Source organism: Panulirus ornatus, chromosome 47, assembly GCF_036320965.1.
Source record: "Panulirus ornatus isolate Po-2019 chromosome 47, ASM3632096v1, whole genome shotgun sequence".
NCBI classification, from domain to species: Eukaryota; Metazoa; Arthropoda; class Malacostraca; order Decapoda; family Palinuridae; genus Panulirus; species Panulirus ornatus.
In genome coordinates, this window is record NC_092270.1 from 18,509,762 (window position 1) to 18,529,403 (window position 19,642).

Here is a 19,642-nt window from a genome sequence, read left to right on the forward strand (position 1 = left end):
CTGGTGTTTGTTTCTGCCTGGTGTTCTGAACTGTTATTTGATTTTCATCTGCCCTGTAATATCTTTTAAAGAGTTTATCATAATTTGTAGCTCACCAGATAATCTGATAAATCTTTGTTTATAGAGTTCCTGTGTTTGTCAATTGATGATGGTGATGGTGATGACTTTAAGCCTCATGTGTGTTAGAGACATAGAGAAATGCCTGGTTTACCACATCAATTGATCTGTTGGTCAGCTTGTTTATCTGCTATCCTTCTTTTCCAATTATTTATATCTTTTTTAAGTTTATGTGCTGTAATGCCACAGTCACATATGTCAAAGGTTTTTGAAAAGTCTATATACAGGAATACCCCAGTGAAAGCTTTTTTATTTTTTTAATTCTATAATGTGAAAATTTGTAAATTCAAATGATCTGGTCACATAACCATTTTTGTTAACATCTACTAAGCTAATTTTGAGTGGTGTATGTAGGGCACTTAGGTCAATCATTGCTTATCTTATGCTTTTTCACTCTACACACTCTGTCACATACTTCATTTATCATTTTAAAGAATACTTGTGAATTATCTGTTTGGAAAAAGGTTTGCAAGTGATAGCACTAGAAATACACCGAAGGTAAAAAGAAAAAGTATCACTCTAATGGTGAAAATGGAGGTACTCTTAGGTATGAAATGATGCCGTCAGGAACGTATCTCCATATCACTTTTTTTTTTAGTGATCCTGTTGAAAGCCGATTCACTAAAAGCTCTCTCTCCAGGAAAATCGTCCAGTGCTTTTTCTTTCTTTCTTCTCAATAATAAAAGTTGACAACTCTTGCATAAGATTTCTTATGTGTGCTTGACAGTCTGGTTGTTCGTCTAAGTGCTGGCACAGTGGATATCCTTCATTTGAAGAACCAGTGTGTTGGGCTCCAAGATCCTGGTATTTGATTTAATTGAAAGTTTCTTCAGATTATGTTGTTCTGCTTTTTATAATTCATTTTTTGCACCAGAAGATTTATTCTTCTACAGCATTCCTCCATTGATCTGGGTTACCTCTCCTAGAACGATACAAGATATCCTGTTGCAAGTGTGACATGATAGGGAGATAGCATTGACTATATGCTATTCTACCCTTAAATTTTGGTTATTCAAAGATAATGATGAGCTAGCTGGATTTTTTTGGAAAACAACTCAATTCTGTAGAAAGTAAGATCTTGTACTTAACGGTAACATTTTCCTTGCTAGACAGAGATTAGAACTAATTACCTGTACTAATATAGAATAAAGAGGTCCTTTGAAAACCAGAGGGAGTACTTTCCTAGAAGACTTTGTATTTGAAACTAGAATTTTTCTTGCTAGATTTAGGCTAGAACTATTACCTTTACTAACACAAACTAGTACAGAGGTTCTTTTGGTAACCATGGGGATTGCATTCCTGGAAGATGTGAATGACAAAACCATGGTTGGCAACAGATTATGCTTATGGGGAAAAGGGATTTAGGGGGAATGACCTGTGAGAGGGACTTAAGGTATCTTAAGTCATGAAAAATGAGTTCTTCACGGTTAAAAAAGTTAAAATTCAAAAACATCACTAGCTAAGTTGAAAGTTCTCTAGAGTGTGATACAGAAAGTAGAGTAGGTATGTGGCATGCTGTCTAGCATCTGCAACCCAACAGACTAGATAAATCGCTTCTTATATTACTCACTGGTATATCCAAATTGTATGTATTGGATTACACTATGGGTTGGTGCCACTTAGACTGTATTGCATCCTGTTGATCAGGCCCAAAAGTGAGTGATTAGGCAAACTTCTTGTATCCTATTATTACTCAATTTCAACCCTACATGTAAATGAAACTTCCTTACAGTGAACAAGATGTGAGATTATATTTTCTTGTATCATTAAGAGAATAAGTAGCTTGCATGACAGCCAAAACATAGCATGTGTCATATGCTGCTGATTGTTATTTGAATACAGATCACCTTGTCTGTACCATTATTGTTATATTACCTTCAGACATGCCTTTTCTCTTGCATTATCCCGTAGATAAAGGCATAATTATTAATGACGCCTTCAGTCAAACTTTATGCCTCTATTGGTGAAATTTATTTTAGATTGCAAGACTTTGCTATTGTTATTAATTGTAAATATGTCTTACGTATACTGTCAATTATTCTTTTGACTGAAAGTGTGTTCATTGCTCTGCTGTATTATTGTACATGTTGAGCTTATGTAATTCTTATCTGAATGTGTATAAATTGAAGCTCAAAAGTCATTAGAATTCAAAAACCTTGCCTTTGTATTACACATCTTAACTTAGATTTTTGTATATCCTCTTTATGGCCACATATTTGTAAATGTTATGATCATTATTATCGGTAAAATTTTTCATGAGATTAACGGTAGACAAATTTTGAGGTGAATTTTCTGTCGGTGAAAAATGAAATAATTGATTTTGATTTTAAGAAAATGAAATTGTAATCAAATCATTTTCAGAGTGAGTCACATTTGGGATAACATTCTGGAACTGTTGGAATCCATTTTTTTTAGTTAGATATTGTTTAGATAGGATTATATCACTGATGATGTTTCAGGATCTTCTAGGAGTGAGCCTAATTCTCCCTCTGTTTCTACCGATGGTAAAGAACTTAGGGATTTCCCACTTGGCTGCTGGTTGTATTACATCCCTTTATGGTGCAATCCAGTTATTTTCCAGCCCAACAGTGGTATGTTCATAAGAGGTTTGCTCATGATTATTTCCACCTTGTTGCTGTAAATTTTCACTATGGTTCCTCTCGCATCGTATCATTTCTCATGCATTTTTTTTTCACTATAGAAATATAAATGAATGTAGTCTTAGCATGTGGCACTCTTTGTAGCTAGTCTTTTTTTTGCTGGAAAAGAGAAATTCTAGAGATGAATTGCGTAGTGATGATTTTCTGTAAACAAAGCTTCATGCACAGGAATACATTAGCATTTTGTTAAACTTTTCCATGAAATGTCTGCTTCTCATTGATGTGTCCTGATTGAGAATGTTTGGCAGTATGTAAGGTGGTTGATTTTAAAATGTATTTTAGAAGTATCTTAGGTAGCAGATACTGAGCACAAGATTTTTATGTTGAACCCATAAAGTGGATAAATTGCTAAAGTGTTACTCTTTTAATTTATTTATTAATGTTGCTGTACTATTCTTGGAAAATATGAACAATTGAATAACTGTAATTGAGTCCATAGGTTAGTTTTTATTGATATCATTTTGTTTATTCAGTCATGATTCCAGTTAGGAAACATGGAAAGATTACTGTAGAGAAGCTCCAGTGTGGGTCATGCAACAAGGAGATGCTGAAAAAAGCAGGTAAAGTGATGCTCAGGAGAGGATTCATGCAGTATGTTTGAAGCCTCAAAAACATTGTGTTAGAGAAATGCTGTGGTAAGACCTTCCTGTACAGGAAGTTTGCTAAAATAACTCATAAATTGATGATGAAAACGAAATCTTTTGGGAAGGATCTAGTTACATCGATCTCTATGAGAGTGTTGAGAACTTGATGGAACACATGAGGTTATTAAGTAAATTCTCTCATTTTCCATCAGTATGCAATACTCTTAAAGCCATTATATTACATAAGTGAGGATGAAGTACCCGTGACCAGTTATGCCACAGCCACAATTATTGTATCCATGTAACTATATTGTGTCCTGTAGGGAGCCTGAAAAGTTCACAAAAGAATATTGTTAATTATTAAGCTGTAACCCAAGTGCTGCCATCTGTGATGTCATAAGCCTTTGCTCGACTGGCAAGTGAACGTCAGTGTCTCAAAAGTTGCTGAAAGGGGAGTAGATGGTTAGCTGATCTTTTGTTATGGCTCCACCTCTCTGTTCATGAGTTTGTCAACTCTTTGAGATACCTAACAACCATTATTGTGATACACAGCAAATTCTGACTATACTTATCTTGATGCAGTACAGTGTGTACTGGATATTAAATTAATGCTTTAAATGTTTAATTTGCTGAAATCTGCTATCCTTTTTCTTCCATCTGTCGGAAGTATCTGCAAGATCTTCAATATTGGATTTCCTCGATATCATTTTGTGTTTTGTGATTTACGTGGGGACTGGAAATGAATCACCTTTGGGGAATTATATGTGATTGATCAATCCCTCAGTTTTTGGATTGTAGTTTGTCTGTCTAATGGTCTTTCCTGCTTTAGTGAGGTAGCATTAGGAGCAAACAGCCAGTCTCCAGTGTTGTCTGCAATACAATGTACCAAAATCAGAGCCTTCCAATAACAGCCAAGCCCCACATGCTACTCCACAGTGTAATTTACTATTTCATGTGCCTTGATTTTTCAGGTATTACGAAGATATGAAATATCTTTATGCTTTTTCACAATAATCCATGAATGTTGATATGTGTATGTAAATTTGTGTTATTTATGAGTGGTAAGAACAGTTCCCAGAGGAATCATGGGTTATTGACATTCTCTCATGTTTAGACATGGTAGAAATTAGGAAAAATTCAAATGGCAGTCAAATTGATAACAAGAACAGTTAATAGGAATATTATGGATTGGGGGACATTAAAGTGAAGGACTAATGAGGGGGCCTGGAATCAAAAGTAGTACCATGGCCTTAGATGTCTCTCAAGGGCTTTATTTGTGGACCAGGCAAAGGCAGCATGCTCCATTTATCCATGCACTTACCACACATGATTGAAACCCATCCCATGTTTTCAGAAAATGGTGTCAAAAGATAAAACGTTCATGAGTGAGTCTTTGCATACTGTGTCTATTCCATGCACAATAGGGGGAAAGTTTTTTCTTTATTGCTGTTATAAGTAGTATAATTTGTATTGTTATTTATATTTTCTTTATTTTCATACTTGTTTGATGTTTCCTGCATTAACATGGTAGCATCAGGAACAGATGCTCACATCCATTCTTTAGCTGTCATGTATAATGCACCAAAACCACAGCCCCCTATCTACAACCAGGTCCATTATACCTCTCTGTGGTTTCGATGGGCGCTTCATATTTCCTGACTCTATCCATTAACAGCACTTCACCTCATGTATACCACATTACTCCAATTCACTCTATCCTATGCGTACCTTTCACCCTCCAGCATGTTCAGGTGCCAACCATTCAAAATCTTTTTCACTCCATTTTTTCATCTCCAATTTGGTCCCCCCTCCCCTCTCCTTGTCCCCTCCATATCTGACATATGTATCTTCTGTGTCAGCTTCTCCTCACCCAATCTCTCTATATGTCCAGATCATTTCAGCGTACATTCAGTTGTCTCAGTCGCACCCTTTTTGTTACTGCACTTCTCTCTTACCCTTTTATTACTTACTCAATCAAACCACTTTACATCGTATGTTATCTTTGTGTTCTGCACATCCTCATCAACAGCCCATACCTTACATCCATACAACATTGGTGGGACTACCATACCTTTAAACATACCCTTTTTCACCCTCCAAGCACTTCTCAATGCTCCCAGAACTTTGCCCCTCACCCACCTTAAGACTCACATCCAATTTCATGGCCACATTTCCTGCCATGTCCACTCCCAGGTATCTAAAACACTTCACTTTTCCCAGACTTTCTGCATTCAAACTTGTACCCCAGCTAACCTGTCCCTCTATCTTGCAGACTTGATAACCTTGCTTTTATTCGCATTTATTCTCGAGTGTCTCCTTTTTTTTACACTCCAAACACAGACACCATCTTCTCCCACAGATATGCCGCTTGTGCTGTGTTGTTAGCAGACAACAACTGAATAATGTTTCAGGCCCTCCTGACCCCTGCAGACAAATCTGTAATTTGTCTCTCCAAGACCCTTCCATTTACCTTCCACACCAACCCATCCATAAACAGTTAAGAAGCCATGGTAACATATCACACCCCTGCCCCAGACCAACCTTCATCTGGAACCACTCACTTTCCTATCTACCTACTTGCACACTCCCCTTCCATTATTAATGAAAACTCCCTGCTGCTTCTGGTAGCTTTTCCCCTACACCATATTTTCATAAGACCATCCACAAGATATTTCTATCAACCCTGTTATATAGTCTCTCCAGACCCATAAATGCCACATACTTATCCTTCTGTTTCTTTAAGTATTTTTGACACCCATTCTTTGAAACAAACACCTGATCCACACATCAGGTGTTGCTCTAGATAATGTGTCAGAAATATTTATTATTATGATTATCACTTTTATATATATTTATTTATTATACTTAGTCACCGTCTCCCACATTGGCGAGGTAGCGCAAGGAAACAGACGAGAGAATGGCCCAACCCACCCACATACACATGTATATATATATATACACCCACACACACACACATATACATACCTATACATTTCAATGTATACATAGATATTTACACTCAGACATATACATATATACACATGTACATATTCATACTTGCTGTCTTCATCCATTCCCGTCACTACCTCCGTCACACAAGAAATAGCATCCCCCTTCCCGCAAGGTAGCGCTAGGAAACGACAAAAAAACAGCCACATTTGTTCACACTCAGTCTCCAGCTGTCATGTGTGATGCACTGTTATTATTATACTTTGTCGCTGTCTCCTACGTTAGCGAGGTAGCACAAGGAAACAGACAAAAGAATGGCCCTACCCACTCACATACACATGTATGATATAAATGCCCACAAGCACATATACATACTTATACATTTCAATGTATACATACATATACATACACAGACATATACATATATACACATGCACATATTCATATGTGCTGCCTTCATCCATTCCCTCCGCCGCCCAGCCACACATGAAACGACACCCCCCTCCCCCTGCGTGTGCACGAGGTAGCGCTAGGAAAGGACAACAAATGCCACATTTGTCCACACTCAGACTCTAGCTGTCATGTGTAATGCACCGAAACCACAGCTCCCTTTCCACATCCAGGCCCCATGAAACTTTCCATGGTTTACCCCAGATGCTTCACATGCCCTAGTTCAATCCATTGACAGCACATCAGTCCCGGTATACCACATCGTTCCAATTCACTCTATTCCTTGCACACCTTTCACCCTCCTGTATATTCAGGCCCCAATTGCTCAAAATCTTTTTCACTCCATCCTTCGACCTCCAATTTGGTCTTCCACTTCTCATTGTTCCCTCCACCTCTGACTTGTATATCCTCTTGGTCAATCTTTCCTCGCTCATTCTCTCCATGTGACCAAACCATTTCAATTCAGCCTTTTTTTGCTCTCTCAACCACTTTCTTTTTATTACCACACATCTCTTTTACCCTTTCATTACTTACTCAATCAAACCTCCTCATACCTCATATCATCCTCAAACATCTCTTTTCCAACACATCCACCCTCCTCTGCACAACCCTATTTATCGCCCATGCCTCACAACCATATAACATTGTTGGAACCACTGTTCCTTTAAACATACCCATTTTTGCTTTCCGAGATAACGTTCTCGCCTTCCTTACATTTTTCAACGCTCCCAGAACCTTCACCCCCTCCCTCACCCTGTGACTCACTTCCACTTCCATTATTATTATTATTATTATTATTATTTTTTTTTTTTTATACTTTGTCGCTGTCTCCCGCGTTATTATTATTATTATTATTTTTATTATCATCATTTATTTTTTTTTATTTGCTTTGTCGCTGTCTCCCGCGTTTGCGAGGTAGCGCAAGGAAAGAGACGAAAGAAATGGCCCAACCCACCCCCATACACAAGTATATACATACGTCCACACACACAAATATACATACCTACACAGCTTTCCATGGTTTACCCCAGACGCTTCATATGCCCTGATTCAATCCACTGACAGCACGTCAACCCCGGTATACCACATCGATCCAATTCACTCTATTCCTTGCCCTCCTTTCACCCTCCTGCATGTTCAGGCCCCGATCACACAAAATCTTTTTCACTCCATCTTTCCACCTCCAATTTGGTCTCCCACTTCTCCTCATTCCCTCCACCTCCGACACATATATCCTCTTGGTCAATCTTTCCTCACTCATTCTCTCCATGTGCCCAAACCATTTCAAAACACCCATTTATATCATTTATTATACTTAACCGTCGTCTCCCGCGTTAGCTAGGCAGTGCAAGGAAACAGATGAGGAATGCCCCAACCCACTCACATACACATGTATATACATTATATATACATATATTTATGTATATATATATTATCATTATCATTATTATTATCATTATTATTATTATTATTATTGGTAACAGTAGTATTTTTATTAATATAGAGTGTTATTTTTTCATACTTGATTGCCATTTCCTGCATTATTAAAGTAGTGCCAGAAACAGATGAAAAAATCTATATCTGCTCATATCTATTCTTTAGCTCTCATGTACAATGTACAGAAAGCACAACTCCCAGTCCACAACCAGGCCCCACAGACCTTTCCATGATTTCCCTCAGATACTTCACATGCACTGGATCAATCCTTTGACAGCACATCATCCCCATTGTTCCAGTTTACTCTATCCCATACATGCCTTTTGCCCTCCTGCATGTTCAGGCCCACAAAATCTTTTACCCTTCATCCTTCCATATAGAGTGTTATTTTTTTCATACTTGATTGCCATTTCCTGCATTATTAAAGTAGTGCCAGAAACAGATGAAAAAATCTATATCTGCTCATATCTATTCTTTAGCTCTCATGTACAATGTACAGAAAGCACAACTCCCCGTCCACAACCAGGCCCCACAGACCTTTCCATGATTTCCCTCAGATACTTCACATGCACTGGATCAATCCTTTGACAGCACATCATCCCCATTGTTCCAGTTTACTCTATCCCATACATGCCTTTTGCCCTCCTGCATGTTCAGGCCCACAAAATCTTTTACCCTTCATCCTTCCATCTTTGATTTGGTCTCCCCATTATCCTTGTTCCCTCCATTTCTGATATATGTATCCTCTTTGTCATCCTTTCCTGTCTCATTCTCTCCATGTGACCAAACCATTTCATCCCACCCTCTTAAGCTCTCTCACCGACACTCTTTTTTATTACCACACATCTCTCTTATCTCTTCATTACTTACTTGATCAGACTATCTCACACCACATATTGTCCTCAAGCATTTCATTTCCACTACATCCACTTTCTACACAGCCTTATCTATATCCTGTATTATATGGATGCCTCAGTTCCTTATAATATTGTTGGGATTACTATTCAATCATACACACAGTGATCTTCATCAGAATAAGCTAATATTGATTCTTGAAGTCACCTTGTAGTTTTCACTGTTATTTATCACTAACCATTTCTGTAACATTTATTTGAGTTCACAGTATTGATTAAGAAAGTTTATAAGACTTTGATGCTAGAAAGGCACAGTATCTAAGTAATTGGTGGGTGAATTCCTTCTAGATATCCTTACCTATTCTTGAATTCAGATAAAGCCAACTCATTCAGTTACTAACTTACACCTACCTCCTGTTGTCATTTGTAATGAAGGCAAAACGTTGCAGTTAGATAGAAATAATTTGCAGGGGAAGTGACAGATAAGGAGGAATTAACTCATTTTTATGTTTTTGAGATTAAAGTTAACTAAAGTGAGGTAAAGCAGTGTTACTTAAACTCATTCTTGGTCATGGAAGTGTGCAAATTGGCAGGTTTTAGGGAATTCTTTGTATGAGGTACGGTTTTGTTGTAATATTATAGTAGAGCAAAGCTGAAGCTACTAATAAGAGCATGATATTTCTGTAACCATTTAGCTATACAGCATTTGCAGGATCTAGTTGGTGCAAGTCTTATTATTCCTCTGATCATCATTCAAGTCCGAAACCTGGGTGTTTCACATGTTGTGGGAGGAGCCATAAGCTCTGTCTATGGTGTTCTGCAAGTGATCACTTCCCCTATAGTGGTAGGTACTTGAGATTATTTGTACTCAATTGAATTATGGAACCTGTCCTATGCAAAACTATTTCCAAATAATTTAGTTCCCATTTTTCTGTTTAATTGTAAAAATTTGTACCCTGTTAACAGTTTTCTTCGTAATGCCTTTCCTTTTCATCACTGATTTACATTTGTGTATTGTAGTTTCATTGTATATCACAGGTTCTTACTAACATGATTATTTTTCATCCATCCATTTTATCAATATATTGTGAGCAAAGGATTTTAGACATCCACATGGTCTTGTGTAATCTAGGTTGTCAGAACATGGGTAGGGCACGTTTTCCATTCCCATGGTTAAACAAATATTGAACTTTTTCTACATAAAAAAAAAAAATGCTATAATGAAATATTCAGGATTATAATTACTTACCTGTAATCAAACCAAAAGAGATATCTAAACTGTATTTCATATGAGTTTCTGTATTTGATTCAGTTCTTTTAACTCAAGACAAAAATCAGAATGAAAACCAGTCATGAAATCTTTTTGTTATTTGCTTTTGTACTTTATAATGATGTCTGTTTTGCTCGTCCTGTATTTCATGAATGACAGGATAAGGATGCTATTTACTAGACATGCTGTGATTATGCTAAAACTCAATATCCCTTTTTTGTTTAAGGTAAAGGGGTCATTCAAATGAATACTGAACCAAACAAAATGTGAAAAGTTTTTCCATTAGGAAATATACAAACAATAACTAAGACACACTAGTTAACATATGAATTATACAAAATTAACAGTTTACCTAAAATTTCACAGGTTGATAACAACTTGGGCTAGTAGTAGTTCAGGCTGGCTTGAGCCTTGACAGTCATACATACTGTGGACTACCCCTAAGGGATCATATAAACAGGTGTTATGACTTATGATACCATATGGACTTCCAGTACATTGTAGTCCATCTTGGGTTTCATATAGAGCTCCCGGCTGTCCAAGGAATACTTCACAGTTCTCACACAATCCCTGTGCTGTCCACATGAGACCATATGCAGTCCACTTGCTCAGAAATGTCCTTTGGTGAATACTAGGTTATCACAGGCCTTTGTCAATTGGGAGCACCCCATTTTTAGTCACCTCTCCTCAAGTCTTCCCATACCTTTGTGATGCCTGTTGTCACTACACATACTCACTGCAGCAGGAAGGTATGAGGAACATTGAATACCCTGATGCCTCTTTAACCTGAGGATGACCTGCTGCTCGAAGTGATCTCTCCATCTGCCTCTGCTCTCCTCCATATTAACTTGCTTTCGTTCTTCAGTGAATCATGTCCTTTCCCCCATTCCACCTGAGCCAATCAGCTTTCAGCCCTTAACTTATAATGCACTTGTGTACTACACACATGTGGCACTGGGGATTGGCGAAACTGATAAATAGCCGGCTTGAACTGTCACACCACATGGTAACTTTCTACAGTACATTACTAGAATCAATGATGTATGTGTGACTTATTGCACTGCACTTCTCCTCTAGATTACTTTTATTATGACATACTTTTAGTGCCCTAGTGCTCTTGTTGTGTTATATCAAGATATTAGATAATGATCGTATTGTGACATTACAGGTAACTCATTAGATTATATGACTGGAAGAAATGTATGATAAACATGTTGATAGGTAATGAAATATAATTTATGATTGATATATGATCAGCTTGTTGATATCTTATCAATTATTATTCATGAATAGAAGGCTTAATTTTAGATTGTATATTTTGTGAGAGGGAAAACATGTCATAGATGACATTTCACCCTCTTCATAAAGAGATTAATCCAACTTAATTTCTATGCTTGTCTGATCAAGATATTTACTACCTTTTTAAAAGAATTACTGCACAATACTGGTTTCACACTACTGCTCAACACATGATATGATATAGCATAATATATATTGTGTCCTGAATTACCCACAATCTCTCTTCAGTTTGTCTGTATACTCAGGCAATCTGCAACCACATTCCCTCTACTTTTAATTGTTTCAAGCCTAGACAGAAAAGACTGAAATGTGAGAGACCATCTTTAGATTCTACCATTAATTACCTTTGTTTTCTGCATGTAAGCTAGTCATTGATTATTTGTTTTTATGACAAATTCCTTCCCATAAAAGAAATACCTAAATTTATGACTTCCCCATACTATCACCATGCATTCCTTTTCAATTATCACATATCCCTGTTCCCTCTTCAGTAATTTTCTGCCTGCATACATGACTAGGAATATCTCACTTTGTGTTCATGCAACAAACCACCTCCTGTCCCACTGTCAGAAGCATCAGTCTGCAGTATGAATGGATCAGTTAAAACTGGTAGTCTTACAATTTGCTCTTGCACAAATTTAGTTTTAAATGTCTGAAATGCAGTTTCACAAGTTCTTTTGAACCTCTCCTTAATGTCTAGTGCAAAGGTTCCCAACTCGGGGTCCATGCACCCCCAGGAGGTATGTACGTGAAGCTTCATCAGGGGATACATAAGATACATTTCAAGGGACAAAAGGTATATTGCCATTGAGTGTTTTTGTTTAAGTAGAACACTGCTTTGGCACATAAGGTTTGTTCAGAGCTGCATGATTTTGGCAAGGATTATCTATGTGGAAATAAAAAGAATAAACAAATTTATTATGATAAGAAAAGTGAAGAAAAAAGTGATTCATATGTGAGGGGGGATACTTAACGTCTTACATTGAGGCCATGGGAACACCAAACAGAAAAGGTAAGGAACCACTGGTCTAACACAGGGTGATATGTTTCTTAGTTTCTGATTCACCTACTTTAGCATAGCTAATCGGCCCCTACCACTCTACCATACAGTTGTTCAAATGGTGAAGAACCATTACTCTCTTGTGGTAATTCCAAGTTTGCAAACAACAAAGGAGTTACATATCTGTCTCAGTCTTTTATGTTCTTTACACATTTTTTTTTTTATCATAAACTCTAACAATCCATCAAGCTTCACCAATAACCTACTGCAAGCTCGATGATAAGGAGGAGTAGTGAGCTAGCGTACTGACTAGAGTGTAATCACTTTCCTCATTACATCTGACAGAAAATGCTTACTCTTATCAGTCAACTCTTCCCTGCATACTCCCACTGTTGATTATACATCCATCAAGATTTTTGCTCTTGACTGAGTATAGTTGCACTTTGGGGACACATCCTTCAGCTATTAGGTTGCTCAGTCCTCCATTGTGAGTATAAATGTTTCCCTTCTGAGGTGTTAGTGCAGTCAGAATCACAGTGTTTACTTGCACCGTCTTGAATTATTCATCTATCAATGGCATACTTCGTAGTGGTAACATTTTCATCCATCTCTTTGGTATAGAATATTGGCAAACGTCACAAGACCTGAAATATATCAGCATATCCCTACTCATAAAAATGTTATAAAATTCCTGTTGTCATCTTAGTACATAGGTGAGCTCCAACAAATCATTTACAAGTTAGTTGTAATACTTGACTCCTGAACTTTGTTGGCACTATCACCTTGTTCAGTTTGTCTCTCATATATGATCCTACTGTAAATTTTTTGTATTGCTAACAATGAATTTTGATTCATTAACATGTGATCTTTTTTTGGATGCCACTGTTGCACTTGTACTAATGTAGCATTCTTCCATTGGCTTTTTTGATGTTCATCTGTTGTAAAAATCGGCTTTGAACCTGTTAGTTGGGGTTTTGACTTGCATGCTTCCCATTGCTGGCTCCTAGCTCATACAGTGGGCCCTTCTAGGCCCGAGAGGATCTGCAGGTTCCTAGAAGTCTGGAAGGTTGCCTTAATTGTGCACTAGGTTAGACAGGCACAACACCTCTAACTTCCCTTGGCAGTGTGGATTATCTGCCCTTATATGAACCACTGGAACCCCCCTTACAGTCCCATCTGTCAGCACACAGATGCTTATCTTGCTCGTGAATTGTTCCTTCACCAAAGTCATGTCAAATTATTCCTTTAGAACAACCAGCATCTCAAGAATTTTACATTTGTTTTATTTTCACCATTGATGATTGTCATCTTCCTAATATCAGCCGTAGATACAACACTCAGAACTAGAAGTGTCCCACCTACTTCTCTGTACATACCTATTCTGATAATCTGTCCACCACCACAGATGCATCAGTATCTTATCTTTATTGAGTGTCTTGTTTTACCATCCCTGCTTATCTATAGTTCAGTCTTTTTGAAGTCCTTTTAACTCATTACCGAGACTTGTCTCTTTCCTTTTGGCATGTACTGCATCCCTTTTCCATAGGGTGTGCATTCTTTAGTTCTTGAACCTGTAGTATATCACCTTATCTACCTTCTTTCATGTAGCTTAGGATAATTTCACTCTTTGATCATACTTCCCACACAAAAAGCATATTCCAGAAACCCTCAATTTACTCACCTCTGATGGCTTCATTTTCTGGTCATCACCTTTGTTTTTTCTGATTTAATACATTATGTTTACCTTCAAAGAAGGTTAATTTTGGGTAAACCCATGCAATGTCCATTCTCTTCTTGCCTCAGTATGGTAGTTGTCAAATTCTGTTTCTCCTACTGTATCAGAAGGCTTATATTCTTAGAAAAACATCTTCAGCTCTTGAGAATGTTTATTATATAACTGCACTAACAGCATCAAACCTGACATCTTCATATGTAGTTTTGCTGTTTGCCAGTTTTATCCATTTATTCAAATGATTACTCATCCTTGTTACAAACTGTGAGGTTGACTCACCTTTCTGTTCTTAGGTGTTGAACATAATTTCTGTCAATGCCCTTCTGTTGTAAAGTTGAACCTCAACTATGCTTCCTTGATGGTGTTGTAGACTGCCACTCATGCATCACCCAAATGAAAACATGTCTCTGATACCTTGCCTGTCACTAAAGAATTCAAAGTAGTAGCCCGCTTTTCTCTTTTTAAACCTCTCAGACCTTAATGAATGTGAATCTGTATCATTCGATTCACAGAATTTTGGCAGTTTGGGTACTTTCATCTTGTATGTCCTTACCCTGGGCCCCAAAATGCCATCATCACCACCTCTGTTCTTTCCCTGTAATTGTATCTGCGATTTAGTAATCCTGTAAGGCCTATGATTACCTCCTGGTATGCAGCTTGCTCATGCCATTCCCTAACCTGTTCCTTTGCAAGTAGTGTCTGTTCTTTATCATTTATTGCGCAAAGATTATCACATGAATACATAGAGATTTTCTTACCTTAACTAACTTACAAAAGTCCATGATCCCCCAGTGTTCATGCATATATAGTAGCAGAAAAAAAGAAGAGCAGATTGGTTGAGGTACTAGTACATATATGTTAATAGATTAACTTATAGGTAATGCTAAATCTCATTCATTTCACATTATCAGTAAAGTTCACTTTAAAAGTTTACTTACCATCCTGCCAAGGTTGCTAATATAGAAATGTCACTCTCGCAACTGAAATTCCCTTGGTGATCATCCAGTGCCCTGTTTTGCTCATGGTGAAGGGAGTGTTTCAAGTGAACACTGGACCAAACAAAAATTTAATAAATCATCTTGAATAAGAATCAACAAACAGAAACTAAAACACACTAATTAGATATAATCTTAAACTTTAATCCCCAGCTCTATTCAAAGTAAATAGTCTGCTTAACGGTTTACAGGTTTCACAAACTGACAGCAGCTGGGCATATCAGTGATCCAAGCTGACTCAATTCTGACTATTTTACATACTTTTAAGTGTCCCTAAGAGGTGATGTAACCAGTTGCTGTGACTTGAGTTACAATGCCATACAGACTTCCAGTTCCATGTAGTCCATTGTAGGTTTAACACAAAGCATCCATTGAAAACTTCAGTGTCCTCATATGACCCTTGCGCTGTCCCTGGAAGATCACACTTGGTCCTCTCGTCTAATGATGACCTCAGGGTGAAAACTGGGTTACCACAGACCTCTGTCAATTGGAGCACCCCATCATCAATCACTTCTTCCCATGGGAGATCACTCGCTCCACACACTCCTCTGCAGAGTTATTGGAGGTAAGCTTGTCCAGCAGATAAGCAGTCTCACAAAACTTTAGGCTGGTGTTGCAACCACTCAGGCTCACCCAGGCGAACTTGATACTTGCCACTGACACATACTCACAGCAACGAGAAGATAAGAGAGATACTGAACACCCTGATGCCTGTTTAGCCTGAGAATGACCTGCTCCCCAGAGCATCTGCTGTGACCTCTCCATCCTTCTCTACTCTTTGTCCACCTCTGCACTCCGCCATATCACCTCACTTTCACTCTTCAGCTAGTAACGTCCTTTCCCCTGTTCCACCTAAACCAATCAACTCTCTCTGTCTTCAGCTTATTACACATTTCTGCACTGCACACCTGTGGTAGTGGAGATTGGTGAAACTGTTTGCTAGGTAGTTTGAACTGCTTTACTGTAAGTTAACTTCTTACAGTGCATTGCTAGAAACATTGATGTGTGTGTGACAAACTGCATCACACTTCTAATGCATCTTAACTTTACTACCTTGTACCCTTATTACTGTAGTTTTCTATCTGTCTGTATCTTTGACACTAGTTCCCTTTGGGAACTTACACAAGGGGAGGGCCTGTCTACCCATCTTTGTGCTTTCCTCTCTGATTCCTGAATACAGTATAGTACTTGCTTACAAATGATCTACTTTTTTAAGTCAACCCCCCTCATCTGTTCCCAAACATGTCATTCACATAACAAAACTATCTAATGTGAATGTATGATTTAGGCAAATGCACAACTGATTAAGGCACACTCATGTTAAATGCATGTGAAAATGTATTATGGAGAGCTGAATGAAATATGCTCTAAAATTCTGCTTATGATGTCACATCACCATAACTTCACTACACATCTTTTTCTCCCAACAGTCTCGGTGATTGTCATCTTGAAGAGGTAGGCTTTGCATAGGCCATGGCTAAACTTACTTATGAATAAGTTTGTTTTGTCCATGAGTTGCCGTATTATCCTCTTGCATACTGATATTCATTCTGTGTAATTGATGCTGATTTTTGTCATATGATTTTGATATTGATATGTTTTCTTGCTGTATAGGTTTTCCATGTTGAAGTGTCAAGTGAACTGTTTTTTCTTTTTCTGATTGATGGCAATGGCCTACAGGTAAACATGTTCTGTCAGTAATATGTTTTAGTTATTTTAGTGTATAGTATACTGGATTTTTCTATGTCAAATTAAGCAGCACAACGTCTGATAACACAACTTTTTTGTCTGTGCATGGTTTTCTTATGTGAGACATCATACAGCACCACTATGCTGACATGGTTAAGACATCAAATAGCAGAGCTGTGCTGACATGGTTTTGTATATGCAGTAAAACTTTCTGTTTTTTAAGCAGCATAACACATTGAAGTGTCTGCATTTTTACAAAACCTTTTACTGCGATATATCACTTAGCACAACATATGCTGATATGCCTATTTTTATAAGATCTACTTTGATACATTAAGTAGCACAAAATAATGCTAACGTGCCTTTGTTTGAAAGGTCTTTGATATGTCAGGTAGCACATCCTGTGCAGATATGTCTCTGCTTGGACCCTTGTTGTTTAGCTCTAAAGCCGTAGACTACTTTTGATGCTTAAGCCTCTTCTAGGAAATTCACCCAGTAACAGGCATTGTTGTAATATGATTATCATGAATTGTGTCATTTTAAATGATACACTCAAACACATTAGATACTCCTCTGGTGAGTAATTTGTATACAGAAAATCAGTTTGAAATTATTTGTCCTTATTCAGACATGTGATAGTCTTGAAAGCTGCAATTTCCTCAGAAAATTTCATTGAATGAGGGCAATTTTATAATGAATGTAAGAAATGTGCAAAGATCATGATGATGCAAGCTAGACATACTCTTCTCAGATATGGACAAGCTCAAAGTATTACAGATTTTAATCATAAAGAAGATGATTATAGATATAGGCCTTGGATTCACATGGAGGTAGAGAGTGATTTAGATACAAAGTCTAGATTATGAGCGGGATAATTTCCTGTTTTATGTCATCCCACTAGAGTTAGAGTGGCTGATTCATCTTTATTTTCAACAAATTGGGAATATGAAACATGGTACCCTACTTGGAAAGAATGACCAAATAATGTTTAGATTTGAATGTGGTTAGTAAGGGCATAGAAAAGGTCTGGGAGGAAACCAGACTTGAAGAGGAGATGTAGTTTTGGTGGCTATTTATAGATAAACAGTGTTTGGGGAAATATTATGCCACTACCAGAATGTAGGACATTGTTACAGAAAGTGCTGTAAGATATGTAACGATGGGTATAGGACATAGGGATGCAAATTTCTGTAACAGCAAGTCTACTAGACTGTTTTGGTCAAAGAGTTGATTCACCCCTTTACTACATGAAAATTGTGGTACCAGGAGCTAGTATTAGTGATATGAAGGACATCTTCTTAGCTCTGTCTCATATGAGAGGGATGACAAAGAAACAGGTAGGAGTATATTTGCCAGAATTGACTTCACCAGTGGCAGATGATGACAGGAAAGTAAAGTCGGTTATCCTCCATTTTTTTTTTTTTTTGTGGAGAATGTGGCGCAGAATCTGAAACTACAAGTGGCAACTGATTATGCAGTTCATAGAACTAGTTTGATAAATAAACAGAAGCATTTGAGTTTCTCTTATTGTCATACTTGATTATTAAGGATTGTATACTGAATTTTTATAAGGCAAGATAAATCCTAATGGAAAGGGTACTTATGTCATTCAAAATAATGTGCAAATCTGGTTGTAAAACCAGATTTGCACATTATTTTCCCCCTTCTCTCTGAAACTTTTTGTGGATGATTTAGAAATAAGGCCAGTAAATAAAAACAGGCTATTGGTTAGGCTTTAATGTTTTTATTTTAGACTCAAAGAGCAACATGTGTTTAAGCCATAGGACAATAGTACTCCAGTGAGAAGTGCTTCCTAGAGTGACCTCATCCCAAGCTTTTCACTGAGTTCAGAAATGGCCCACATTTAGCAGGTGTGGTTTTGTTCCAGGTAGAAATAGTCCAAGGGGTATATTAATGTTATTAAGAAATGAGGTCAAGGATTTAATGACAGATGCCAAAAAAGAGATTTTGCCAGATCCAACTCCAGGCAGTGACTTGGGACTCAAGCCAAGACTGTATTGTTCTAAGATGGCTGGTGTCAGTCCTGCTGGGCATTTCAAGTGGTGTCCAGTGGTTTTGGATTGTGCTGGAAAAGTGAAAGACCACTTAGGACTTTCATGGGTCAGTTATCAATCTTCTGCTTCAAGAACATGTTTAAGACAGGAAAAATCTTTGTCATAAATTTTCCAGTTTCCAATAGTAGGTGCTTTGTTAACCCAATTTGCAAAATGATAATAATCAGTTCAGTCTGGCAGGTAATTCAGAAAAGTGCTTGGACTCTTTTCAGTGCATCACCAGACGGTATGGCTTGTTCATATAAACTCCCCATTCTGGTGTATCATAGCATTCAAGTTTGTTTACTGAGTCACCTGGATAAAGACCATACTTTTTGGTCTAAGTATTGCACCCAACATGTTTATAAAACTGATGGGAGTAATTATAAGGCATTTATGGAAAACAGAAATCAAGATTCTTGGCTTACTTAGACCACCAGCTAATTGCTTTCTTTATGGAGGTGTTTGGAAGCTCTGGGGTAAAACAATGCGCAATCAACAGATTTGGCTTTGTGCCAAATGCACAGACATCATTATCGATTTCTCCCCAAA

The 19,642-nt window shown here is 37.5% G+C and overlaps 1 protein-coding gene across 5 annotated transcripts in view; it reads left to right on the forward strand.

Annotated features, from left to right (window-relative positions):
• The window catches only part of LOC139763627 (major facilitator superfamily domain-containing protein 9-like), a 63,335-nt gene that overhangs the window by 4,241 nt on the left and 39,452 nt on the right, over positions 1-19,642 (forward strand). Inside the window, exons 2-3 of one of the 5 annotated variants that reach the window (XM_071689866.1) lie at positions 2,577-2,708; positions 9,764-9,895. The exons of 1 other annotated variant lie outside the window; for it this stretch is intronic. In XM_071689866.1, coding sequence (XP_071545967.1) covers positions 2,577-2,708; positions 9,764-9,895 — 264 coding nt within the window. Of the gene's footprint in view, positions 1-2,576; positions 2,709-9,754; positions 9,896-19,642 lie in introns of all 5 variants that reach the window. 3 more of the 5 variants (XM_071689869.1, XM_071689870.1, XM_071689867.1) reach the window with 3 other exon arrangements.